Genomic DNA, 12,576 nt, shown 5'->3' with positions numbered 1-12,576 from the left:
TTTATAATTTCATTTCCACGTTTCATACGGCAGAATAGAATAAATTTTGCATTTGTAATGATACAATGGGGGATTTTTGAAAAAAATGACGAAATTTTTTTTTTTAAATCTTAGGAAAAGAGGACTGACTATAGAGAGGACTGACTACATTTCGAGTACATTTTGAAGGTTAAAACGACATTTTAGAGTAAAATGTTTCAACAACAAATCCCGATTTATGGGCAGTGACACTTTTTTGTGCAATAAAACAATGTTTGGTAGAGTGAGAAAGCAATTAATATATTTGGAAATGGGACCGAGCACATTTGCGAATATTAGGCCTAATGTGGAAGGTTAAAAGTTAAAACGGCTTTTTAAAGAAAATTATTTCATAGATAATGAAAAAATCCCATATTTTCTAACACTTCACAGAGGGAAGGAAGGCCAGCCACAACAATTTCTATTCCGAGCCACATTCTCCTCATTTTCTCGTCCGAGCCACCTCTAAATCCTCGTCCTTCCACTGTTATTTTTTAAAAGTGTCTAGTCATCCCAGACAAAACTATTTTTAAGAATCGGGCCAGGTTAGGCCATAAATAAAATATTGAAATTTAGTAAATTGAAAAAATATTTTCAATTGAATTGAAGTTTTCGAGTTCTATGTCCTTAAAAATGTACACCTTTATTACGCGCATTTTCAGATATTCCTGGTGTAGAATGCTGCAAATAATTTCGAGGTTAATTATAGAACTTTATTCTTTTTTTGTTAATTATAGTGAAAACCATGGATTTTTTTCCGGTGTGGTTCCATGGAAAAAATTATAGGCAGAGGTATGCATTACGGAGACAGAAGAGTTTTAGGTTTTAGCTAAATAAAGTTTGACATCATTCTCATGTCTCTAAAGTTTCAAACATGATTTAATCATTGCAATTATTTAGTCTTTCTATTTTTTATGCCCTAGCGTTGCCAGATTTGTTAAAAATAGTTTTATCTACCAGAATTAGAAACTTTTCAACACATAATAATCGAAGAACAAGGATTTCGAGGTGGTTAGGACGAAAAAATGATTAGAATATGGCTCGGACGAGAAGTTGTTGTGGCTGGCCTTCCTTCCCTCCTGCATATAAAATGAATAAATAAAAAATCCATTAAAATTATCAATTTTATCATAATAAAAAGATAAATCATGATCTCAGAAATATTTTATAAATTATTTTTATATGTTAATTTAGGTTTAGTGGGACTTTCATTTATTACTGAAGAACCCTATATCTGTGTGGCTGTTATGACGATAGGTATATATCTATTTGATAATTACATTTCATTTCTATATATTTATACTTTTAAGCAATATCTTTAGCTATTTAATAAGATACGTTCTTAAGATATTAACAAATAATAATATTAAAAAAATAAAGAAATAAAATATGATTTTTTTATTCGTTTTATGTATACTTAACATTTGTGTAATCTATCTTTTTTATGCTACCAAATTTTTTTCTAAATTTGTTGTTGTTGTACTTTTTTTGGTAAAGCATGAAACCTGTTTTTTCACTGACATTGTAATGTATATATATGCACTTTGTAGATATCGTTAAAAAGGTTCAATTAGTGGCAAGTGATGCATTTCTGCGAATCACAATGTGAACACTTGATATTTCAAACATAGATTATTTTATCTAAATGTATTTACAATATTTACTACGTTGAGTTGCAAAGATATAGGAATAGAAAATCAGAGTTTGTGTAAAAAATCTTAATTTAGATTTATAATACTTAAAATTTAAATATTTATAATGATCAGCATACGGGTTTAATGGCGCACTGTACGCTGGGCACTCTCTCAATGGACTAACTATAGCTCCAAACAGGTGACCAATAATTTTAAAAAATTTTACGCCATAGAGATAGAAACTTTTTGTTTACTTTTTAATCCATTCTTAGAGTATTTCAATACTAAATTGTGTGTTCCATGACGAAGTAAGTTACTTCCTTTGGAATGTCTTTAAAAATGATGAAGTCATCGACAAACCAGACGTCCTAGCTGTAGCGCCCGGTCCCTTGTCTGTTCCAGCCGCAGCGCTCAGCCCCCTGGCCCATCCTAGCCGCAGCACTCGGTCCCCATTGCACCCTGAAGTGCCTCGGAAGGCCTAACCTAACCTTTGGGAAGTTGAACATTTGGAAAGTTTCCACTTGGGAAATTGTCCATGGAAAGTCACCTTTAGAAAAATGCCTTTGAGGAGTACCTCACATCGTAAATCAGTTCTAACTAAAAAGTTCAGGTTATTTAAATTCATTTTTGTCTTGCTATGATGGCTTTAGATCAACAATTGAGTTAAAGGAATTTGATTATATAGTTGACAGTTCACTTGTCCATTGAAAATTTCGAGCTTTATTTCAAATGTCAAAACTTCGGCCGGGGTCAGATCACAAAAAAGGAAAATATATAACATGATAAAAATCAGAGTTAATTTGGTATTTTAAGATTTTATCGCGAGTTCTATGTAGATGTATTAATGTTAATACTAAGTTTGAAACTTTTGAATGAGATGGCGCTAATCTAGAAACAAAACGCTCTTGAACTCGAGATATCCATGGCAATTAACATAAAATGATTTAGTGCTTTTATCCTTTTGACCTTTCGAGAAATTTGAACCTAGTACATTGGACCACAAAAGATACAAATGAATTAGTAATTTATAAGTTACAGCTGGGAACGTTTGTCTTGGTCATTATCCCCATTGATTGATCTCGATATTCACTGTGGACGCTTTTAATTTGAGGATCAATGCTTAGTTTATTAATTTCAGTTATTCCTTCAGGAATATCTAATAAGAACTAAATTAATCTAGTTTTTAGCACAAAGGTTTACACCATCATAGCGTAGATATCAAATATATAGGGAGGGATGATAGTATTTGAGTTAGTGATAAACACTCAATTCCTTTATCTTTAGATTAACAAAAGATTGAGATCATGCATCGACCTCGATATCCACAATTATACAAGAGTATGCTGAGCTGGGAACTTTAGAATGTTGTACAACTAGGTTAATGCTTGATCCTCTCTTTTTCTTAATCTCAAGACTTAACTAATATTGTATTTGTATACTAAAAAGTGTATCAAATTCAACCAATCAGAGTCGCATATCAGAAGCTGATAAATTTGAAAGTTTGCGCGCCGTTTACAGTTGGGGTTCTGAAACACTATCTCGCCCTGAAAACCGAGCATTTTGGGGTCATGGGCGGTTTCCGCCAATTGTTGAAACCGAGCATTAGAGGGTAATGGGCGGTTTCTGCTTTATAGAAACCGAGCATGAGGCTAAATGCTCGTTTTCTGCCTTATTGAAAGCAATCATAAGGCTTAATGCTTGTTTTCTGGCTTCTGCCTAATAGAAATTCTAACATTTTCGTATAAACCACTGATTTATCCCCCTTATTCAAAACTGTAATTGCAAATATGTTGTCTTTTACTTTGAATATTCCATTAGTGGTACCAGATTATTGGAATTAAGGAAGTAAGAATCCTCTTTATTCTACCTGATAGAAAGTGAGCATTAGGCTTAATGCTCACTTTCTGCCTCGTAGAACTCGAGGATTAGACGTAATGGTCGGGTTCTGCCTCATAGAACTCGACTCGAGCATTAGACGTAATGGTCGGGTTCTGCCGCTCAAAACCCCCTAATGCCCGGTTTCCAAGGTGAGAAAGTATTAGAGTTCCCAAACTGATGTAAGATTAACATACTAAAACGGGGGGACTCTCTAATTTATAAACGTGTTGTTGATTTTTCTGTAAGATTAGGTTAGTCTTGAGGTTAAGAAAAAGATCAAGAATTAATCTTGATATCCAGCATTCTAAAGTTCCCAGCTCCTGGACATCTATTTCTGTTGCATGTTCTGATGGGAAAATAATTATTATAATCATTCTTCCAATGGAAAAAGAAATGTTAGGAAAATTGGATACTGAAAAAGATTGCTTAAATGTCATCAGTGGTTGTACTTATCTTTAATTGCTTTCCAGGGGCGTAAATAAGGATTCCCCCCCTATTTCCTCCACTGTAATGCTTTCATATATGGTCAATAGAAAAAATAAAAGGTATGTTTCTTCTTCTTCAAAACTTTATTTTCATTTTTTTAATTTTAATTCACATTTTAAGGTAATTTGATTTATCAATTTTTACTTTCATAGTGGTAGTCTTGTATATGAATAAATCAAAATCGGGAGATATATTTTACTCCAAAAACATATTAAATAATGAAGAACTCACCTGATATTAAACGATATACAGTACAAATACTAGTGTAAGAATACAAACTGATAGCGATACTAATGATAAAATAATATCGAAGCAAAGAGGATTGAGCTACAGATCTTGATTTCTGTCATAGGAACCTCTAGCTGAGATGGTTGATCACCAACTATCGGTTCTCCGGGTACAAGTTAACCTGCCAGGTTGAGCTTGGAAATCCCAAGCTTTACCAAACTCCCTGGGTCAATGTCTATCATACCTTCACTGCTAACACCCTAGGCCTAACTAGCGTCAGGTAGATGAACTCGGGTTCCAGGCTGGCATTATTCTATTTATAGATATATACAATCAGGGTTTGGCTATTTTTAACCCTGAGATCTCCGTTAAAAGATCATAAATTATCGCTGGCGCTACAGTAGGATGGACAATCTAAGAAGCATTCAGTCGAAATCTACTTGGTTGGGTCGGAGCTGTGGGAAAAACAAAATATGTTGCTGGAGGAGATATGTTGTACAGAGGAGATATGTTGCCGGAGGAGATATGCTGCCAGAGGAGATATGGAGCTGGAGAGATATGTTACTGGAGGGGATATGTTATCGGAGGAGATATGTTACTGGATGGGATATGTTGCTGGAGAGGATGCCATGTTAAAGAATGTGTCTAGCCAAAGGAGGTATCTAGCAAGAGGAGGTTTATAGCCAAAGGAGGTATCTATCCAAAGGAGGTATCTAGCAAGAGGGGGTATCTAGCCAAAGGAGGTGTCTAGCCAAAGGAGGTATCCAGCCAAAGGAGATATCTAGCCAAAGGAGGTATCTAGTCAAAGAAGGTATCTAGCCAAAGGAGGTATTGTAAAACCTCAAGTTTTAATTCTAACTATGTTTCTCTTTATAATTAATTATTGATGATAAAGATATAATTGGCCTTGAATCTGGGAACTATCTAGCCTGTATACCCATCATCAATTATCGAGATTCAAGGTTAAACAACCCTGGGTAAAAGATCGTAGAAACATCTAAAACTTCTAGAACCAGCTAGAAGAAAAGATGCACGCAAAGAATACGTGTCAGAGAACTTTTTTCTCAAGAAAGTTCTAGAATAAATTATCAAGCAGCACCAAAAAACAAGCGCAACAGCTTCGAGAATGTTCTAGAACAATCTATCATGGTTTACTATAAAAAGCCAGGACAGACTCTGACTCGGGTTAGTTAGTTGGATTTGAATCCTAGATCTTTGCTCTCAGATCTGTATTTATCGTAAAATGACCCAGTGATTTTGACGTGTATCTTTGAAGAAACAAATTGGAAAATCTAGGTAATAAATCATTTTATTTGTAACTATTTGTTTTGTCAATATCCGTAATTCGCGTTTATCTATTCGCCCTAAACTGATTCATAGAGGTTGAAATCCAATAGTATTAAGTAAAGATAGATATATATATATTTTGTAAAATCAGATTGTTTATACTTTTATTCAAATATTGTTATATATTAAGTTCTATATTCGTAATTATATTTTCGTTTTAACTAATCATTTATATGATTAATATTGTCAACATTTTTCCCTTGGACTGAAATACATAGCTAAACGAAAACCTCTGTGTTAAATATATATATATAAGTAGTTAAGAAGGATTGGAATACTCTTAAAACGGAGAGGAACAGTCTCTGAGTAGGATTAAAGTTACCCATTTAAAGGTTCAAACCTTACGGATTAAACATTTGAATGGTATATACTTGAGAACAAAAAGAGAAATATAGAATTTTAGTTCATAACAAAGAAACATTAAAACTTATTCAGAAATACTTTGTCCGCCATAAAATGCGTGGCAGCCTTTAATGCAGGGCTTATTGATTAAACTATTAGAACAGAATATAGGCCTCAAAACTGTTTTTGTTTAACCTTTGAATCCTGCATTATTTGCTTTTGGGCGAGCCAAAGCTACTGGAATCTTCTTTGTAAAATCTTTTATTCAAAAACTCATCAAAAACTATATGATTTATTGTCGTACTTCGTTTATTTATCTTAAACATTAAAAATAGTCAAATTGCGATTCATATCAGCAATTTTATAAAAGGTTGCTTATCACAAGAATAGGTAACACTTTTACAGTATCTAGTCAAATGAGGTATCTAGCCAAAGGAGGTATCTTGCCAAAGGAGGTATCTAGCCAAAGGAGGTATCTAGCCAAAGGAGAAACTTATCATTATTTCCTTTATTTTGTTCCTCTTTAATATAAATGTTCAATTACTTGTTTTTTTATTGGTGTGAGACTTGAAGACTTCTAGAATATTGATATCCCCCTCTGGTTGGTTCCTTTCATATCTAAAACATAACAATAAGGGAGATAGAGAGAGAGATCTTTAAAGGCTAGAATATGCGATATTTCCCACAGCAGGTTCCATTGTGTACCAACCTATAAACAGATGTCCGTATTCTAGATCCTTTGGTTACAAATTATAAAACCTTCAAAAAAATAGTAAATTCATAAAGTATATGTTTTATGTAAAAAGTTAGAGTATTTCTTTAAAAATTATAAAACTTAACCCCTGAATGGGTATTAAATGCAACAAGTTGCCGTTAGATGACAGTCAAAACCTTTTGTGGAAAAGTAGCATTTCGTGCCAGGACAACTATAGGCTTGCTTAGCCTATGAGAAGTCTGTACTCTGTATATATCTAGTTTGTGAATAAACCGCTCGGGAGGCCCCTTCCTTGAAAAGTGGTGATTGTGATTTCCAGGGGCGTATAGTTCAGACACCAAACACTGATGATTAACTCTGAAAGTTAGTCATACTATTATACTAATACTTTTGTGTAGCCCGTATGCATGTTATGCATTATAAAAATGCACTTCTTTCTAGCTTAAGTTTCAAAGGAGTAATTGGCCAACTATACTGATCATTTTTGCATAAGACCGTGTCAATATTGGTTTACAGTGCAAATCAAATTAACTCTGGAACGGAAATATTTCTTTAGTTTTACAGCTAATATACATTCTTTGTTTAGAGCTGGAACTATCATGGGACTCACAAATGGTTTTGGAAGTATTGCTGGAATATTCGTTCCTTTAGGAACAATACAAACTTATATATGATTCATCAGAAATACAGGGTGACCCACTTATCATGGGATCTGTGAAACTTAAGATTCATTTTTGATTTCCAATTATTTTACCTGATCGAAAGTATCAAAATGCTAAATTTTATACTTCACCGTCAATCTTTTTTTCCACAAAAAAAGTAGGCAACAATTTAAAATTGCAATAATATTGGGATTAGAAAGCCGAAGTTTGTGGCAGAATCTTAATTTCCTTTGGATCAAAGTTTAAATACAAAATAGTTAAAAATAAGCAAGCTAAAAAAGGAAAATTTCTCTCCTATGTCTATTTAACGAAAATGTGAAAATATTATAAAATAGAGATGAAACAGAAAATCATTCTTCCTTATCTGTAAAAAAAAAAATGTTTGATCTCCGCCATTAAACAAAGTTAATCAAGCCCTGTGGTTTTAATTGTTTGCAGCATTTTATCCTCTAAAATCTTCAAACAATAACAAGACATTTTCGCAGATTTATTCGTGGACCCACTCAACTGACAATCTCAAAACAAAGCTAAGAAAAATCCTGTGGTTCTTCCGAGTTCCCCAATCAAAATTTGAGTCAAAATTGAAGTTAAATCAGTCTATGGGTTCATGAGTTACGATCGGACATACAAACGAACAGACAAACAGAAATTACAACTTTATAAATGAAGATATTTCAAGTATTGTACACTGTGTAGTTAAAAGTGCAATTGTGAAATCTCCTGCTGATTGTGCAGAGCTTATTTCCAGGTATTGTTAGCTGGGTTGTGCAGAGTTTATATCCAGGTATTGATAACTGGGTTGTGCAGAGCTTATATCCAGGTATTGTAAGCTTGGTTGTGCAGAGCTTTATCCAGGTATTGTTAGCTGGGTTGTGCAGAGCTTATATCCAGGTATTGTAAGCTGGGTTGTGCAGAGCTTTATCCAGGTATTGTTAGCTGGGTTGTGCAGAGCTTATATCCAGGTATTGTAAGCTGGGTTGTGCAGAGCTTTATCCAGGTATTGTTAGCTGGGTTGTGCAGAGCTTATATCCAGGTATTGTAAGCTTGGTTGTGCAGAGCTTATAGCCAGGTATTGCTAGCTGGGTTGTGCAGAGCTTATAGCCAGGTATTGTTAGCTGGGTTGTGCAGAGCTTATTTCCAGGTATTGTTAGCTGGGTTGTGCAGAGCTTATATCCAGGTATTGTAAGCTTGGTTGTGCAGAGCTTATAGCCAGGTATTGCTAGCTGGGATGTGCAGAGCTTATATCCAGGTATTGTAAGCTGGGTTGTGCAGAGCTTATATCCAGGTATTGTTAACTGGGTTGTGCAGAGCTTATATCCAGGTATTGTAAGCTGGGTTGTGCAGAGCTTATATCCAGGTATTGTTAGCTGGGTTGTGCAGAGCTTATATCCAGGTATTGTTAGCTGGGTTGTGCAGAGCTTATATCCAGGTATTGTTAGCTGGGTTGTGCAGTGTGCTTATTATCAGAGAAAAAAATTATAATAAAAAAGAATAAAGTACGTTATTTACAGTACATTTACGAGTTTTTCATCAAATAAGTGTACTGTAAGTGTACTGTAAATGTACTGTAAAGTACCTCCTTTACAGTACACTTACGAGTTTTTCATCAAATAAGTGTACTGTAAGTGTACTGTAAGTGTACTGTAAAGTACGTACTTTACAGTACACTTACGAGTTTTTTATCAAATAAGAAAATATGATTAAATATTTTTGATTACTTAGGAAAAGACCAAGATTATATTTTACAACATATCTAATGACAAATGTTGTGATCAATAGAGTAGTGTACAAAAAAGTGACAAGAAAGGAGTGTCGTATAACAAAGTACACTATAAACGAGAAAGGAGTGTCGTAAAACAAAGTACATTCTAAACGTCCAAACTTTTTTTCTAAATGAAAAGAAATCAATTTCAAAGGATACGGATTTCTATGAGAATTTCCTATAGACCTCGAATCACTTTAAATGGACTGTCAGTGTAATTTCAAGTGGTCTTCCGTTCAAATTTGGCAATGTTCGATTCACAACGGTACCCTTTTAAAGCTTTGTCTGATCAAGGAGATCAAGTGTTAATTCGATATCAATGTTTAGAGATGCGCGCGATCGGCTTTTTCATTTCGTTTGTTCATTGTTCAAGAACGGCCTGCCCATTTCGTTTTTTTTCAATCGATCAAAAAGATTTCGTTTGATCTCAAAATTATCGTTAATTTTCCATCTATTTCGTTTGTTTTCTTATTGAACAATCGTTCATTAAAATCGTTTGTTCAGAAAAGAAATGATAATAAAAAAATTATTGTTTTAAAAAAGTGTGTTCGAAAAAAACTTTCATTCAGTAAAAAACGATTGTTTTTCAAATTTGTTCTCAAAATTTGTTCGTTCAGTAAAAAAACTAACAAAATCGTTTCGTTCAAATGAATTAAAATCTAGCGTTTTTTCGTTTGTTTTAAAAAACGATTTTTTCATTTCTCTGAATTATCCATTTCGTTCATCCATCGTTCTTTTTTTCTGAAAAACACCTATTTTCACAAAAAATGTGAGAGCTCTCAAAATTTTTGTTCGTTCAAAATAAACGATGACAATCAATGTTTTAATTTTGAAAACTAATTTTTTTCAATTGTGATTTCTCCGTAAAAATGAGATTTGCGCATGTCATACTGCATTAAAACATATACAGTGATAACCAGAAAACTGTGGAATAGGAAGACGACAAAATAGAAAGAAATACTTGAGTGTATTTGAAGGTGTTAAAAGATAATAAATTGATGTGTAACTGATTGAATCACTTATTAAGTTAAATGGGTCTGTTTAAACTGTACAGTTGCTGTGTCTCATGTTTATTTGACTATTTAAAGTCATAACTAGAGTCTTAAAGTCGTCTTCCTTTTCCAGAATATTCTGGTTATCACTGTAGATAATATCAGAATTGAACACTTATAAACCTAGAAACATTATTGATCAGATGAAGGTTTAATGGGTACCGTTGTGAGTCGGGCATGTTCCTTTTTAACTGCAGAATAAAAAGATATTAAAAAATGTTTTGAAATCCTTTATTATACAACCTACAAGTTTAATGGTATCACGTGGTATTATAAGGTCGCAAACCAATGAAAGTAATTTCTTTCAAATTCAATCCTTGAGTTTGCAAAGTGTAAATTCTAAGAAAGTGTTAACAATGATAATTTAAATAAATTTATGTTTACCAAAGATGATAAAAAATCTTGATTTAATTAAGTTGAAAATTTTCTTTAATAGTAAAAGTTTATATTTATAGATGGAGAATTGTGTTTGTAATCCCTGCAGTTATCTATACTACTGTAGCAATCCTTTTTGTTATTATTGGAAGGTATCTATAAACAATATATATATAATATATATATAATTCCTGCAGTTATCTATACTATTGTAGCAATCCTTTTTCTTATTATTGGAAGGTATCTATAAACAATTTATATATTTCCGCACTTATTACTATGGTTTCCAATCTGCATTCCGTTGCGCAGGATTGCGCGCAACTGTTCTCGAATTTTGCGCAATTTTGCAGAATTGCGCGCAGTTGTGCGGAATTGTGCGGAATTGCGTGGAGTTTACAGGGCTCGCAATTTCGCGTTTGTAAAATCCACTTGCGATGGAAACCCTACAATTATTATGCTGCTGTAACAATCCATTTTATTCTCATTCATGGGCGGGTATATCTTTATACATTATACAATTAGGATTGTTTCTTGTTTTTGAAAACGATTGTAAAGTGATCGTTTTTCGTTTCGTTTTTCGATCGTTTTCTAGAACGATCGTTTCGTTTCCGAAAAAAAACGATGTTTTGGAAAACGACCCACGGTTTACCCAATCAATTGATTATTATGACAATGGATCAACCCCTCCCCGCCCCCCCCCACACTGGATTGAATTCAAAACTCACAGGGCGTCTTAGAAAGAAGGAAAAGTTCCAAGTAATTGTTTTTGTAAAAGGATTGATAAGTTAAAATGTCCCAATCTTTTACTAAAATTCTTTGTAAATTATATAACTTATTTCTGTAAAATCATGATAAAACACATGTTAGGGATGGATCGTTTCCACTTTTTTGAAATAAAAACGAAAACGAAACGTTTGTTTTTAAAATATTGTCTTTTTTAAAAACGATCGTTTTTGAAAAAACCGCCCTTCGTTAACGACCGGAAAAAATACGTTTTATGTCGTAAAATCCGAGGTCAGAAAAAAAATTCAGGCTATTTTTTCGAAAAAAAAAACATTTAAGACAACATTGATAACCTTAACTTTAGGAAGAAAAATTTCTTTTATTGTCATAAATCTCAGATTCATAGCAAATTTTTTTTAAACAATTGCTTTTAAAAATAATCGTTTTCTGTTTTTTGAAGGTTCAAAACGAGTGGATTGTTATAAAAAACGATAATTTTTGTTCCAAAAACGAAACGATAGTTTTTTTCTAAAAAGAAAGATCGTTTTCAAAAAAATTAAAACAAAATGAAAAACTACAGTTTTTTTCGATCGATTTTAGAAACAATTAACAACCCTACATATACCACATCTATATTAACAACCCTACATATACCACATCTATATTAACAACCTACATATACCACATCTATATTAACAACCTACATATACCACATCTATATTAACAACCTACATATACCACATCTATATTAACAACCCTACATATACCACATCTATATTAACAACCTACATATACCACATCTATATTAACAACCCTACATATACCACATCTATATATGTTTCAGTGGTGAGGTTCAGGAGTATGACAAGAAAGTTTACAAGAAAAAATTCTGTGCAGTTTATTAATCAATTGTAATGTACTTTCAGGGCGCTTCGCGTCTACATTCTTTTTCAACTTTTGATAGTTGCTCAATCTTTCAGTATTTTCTGTTCAATAAAGCAAGAAACACATTTTTTTTGCGGATTTAAAATTTAAATTTTAAATTTCAAAATTTGTTTTAAGTCAAACATTTTTTGAGACAACTTTTTGTAATTCTGAACATCAATAAATCTTCCCTGGGGTCATGTGAGGTCAAAAAACAAAATTTAGGCCCAATCGGACACACAGACAGACAAACAAAGTATATATAGATAATAACCTAAAGATCTATTAAAATATAAAATTGTACTATGCAATTTGCAATGCATTTTAGTACAAAGATATGTATTACTTGAATTGTTGAGAACATGATCGAAAAAGTTAGATAACGTAAAAGATTTTATCAGAAAGAATGAAATGAAAACGACATGGTGAG

General features: G+C 32.9%; 1 protein-coding gene across 2 annotated transcripts; it reads left to right on the top strand.

Annotated features, from left to right (window-relative positions):
* The first annotated feature begins 23 nt into the window (after positions 1-23).
* Positions 24-12,237, top strand: LOC111712335 (putative inorganic phosphate cotransporter). Of its 2 annotated transcripts, none has more exons than XM_023486913.1 (7): positions 24-168; positions 1,213-1,275; positions 1,785-1,851; positions 7,235-7,299; positions 8,007-8,058; positions 10,580-10,651; positions 12,067-12,237. In XM_023486913.1, the coding sequence occupies exons 2-7, from the start codon at positions 1,266-1,268 to the stop codon at positions 12,125-12,127; spliced, it is 327 nt and encodes a 108-aa protein (XP_023342681.1). In that variant the 5' UTR covers positions 24-168; positions 1,213-1,265; the 3' UTR covers positions 12,128-12,237. The 2 variants fall into 2 exon arrangements, with proteins under 2 accessions (XP_023342681.1, XP_023342680.1); XM_023486912.1 differs by lacking the exon at positions 24-168 and adding an exon at positions 175-332.
* The last annotated feature ends 339 nt before the right edge of the window (positions 12,238-12,576 follow it).

This window comes from Eurytemora carolleeae, unplaced genomic scaffold (genome assembly GCF_000591075.1).
Source record: "Eurytemora carolleeae unplaced genomic scaffold, Eaff_2.0 scaffold1259, whole genome shotgun sequence".
Lineage (NCBI taxonomy): Eukaryota > Metazoa > Arthropoda > Copepoda > Calanoida > Temoridae > Eurytemora > Eurytemora carolleeae.
Note: the sequence above shows the minus strand (reverse complement) of the source record. Positions and strands in the feature narration are given on the sequence as shown.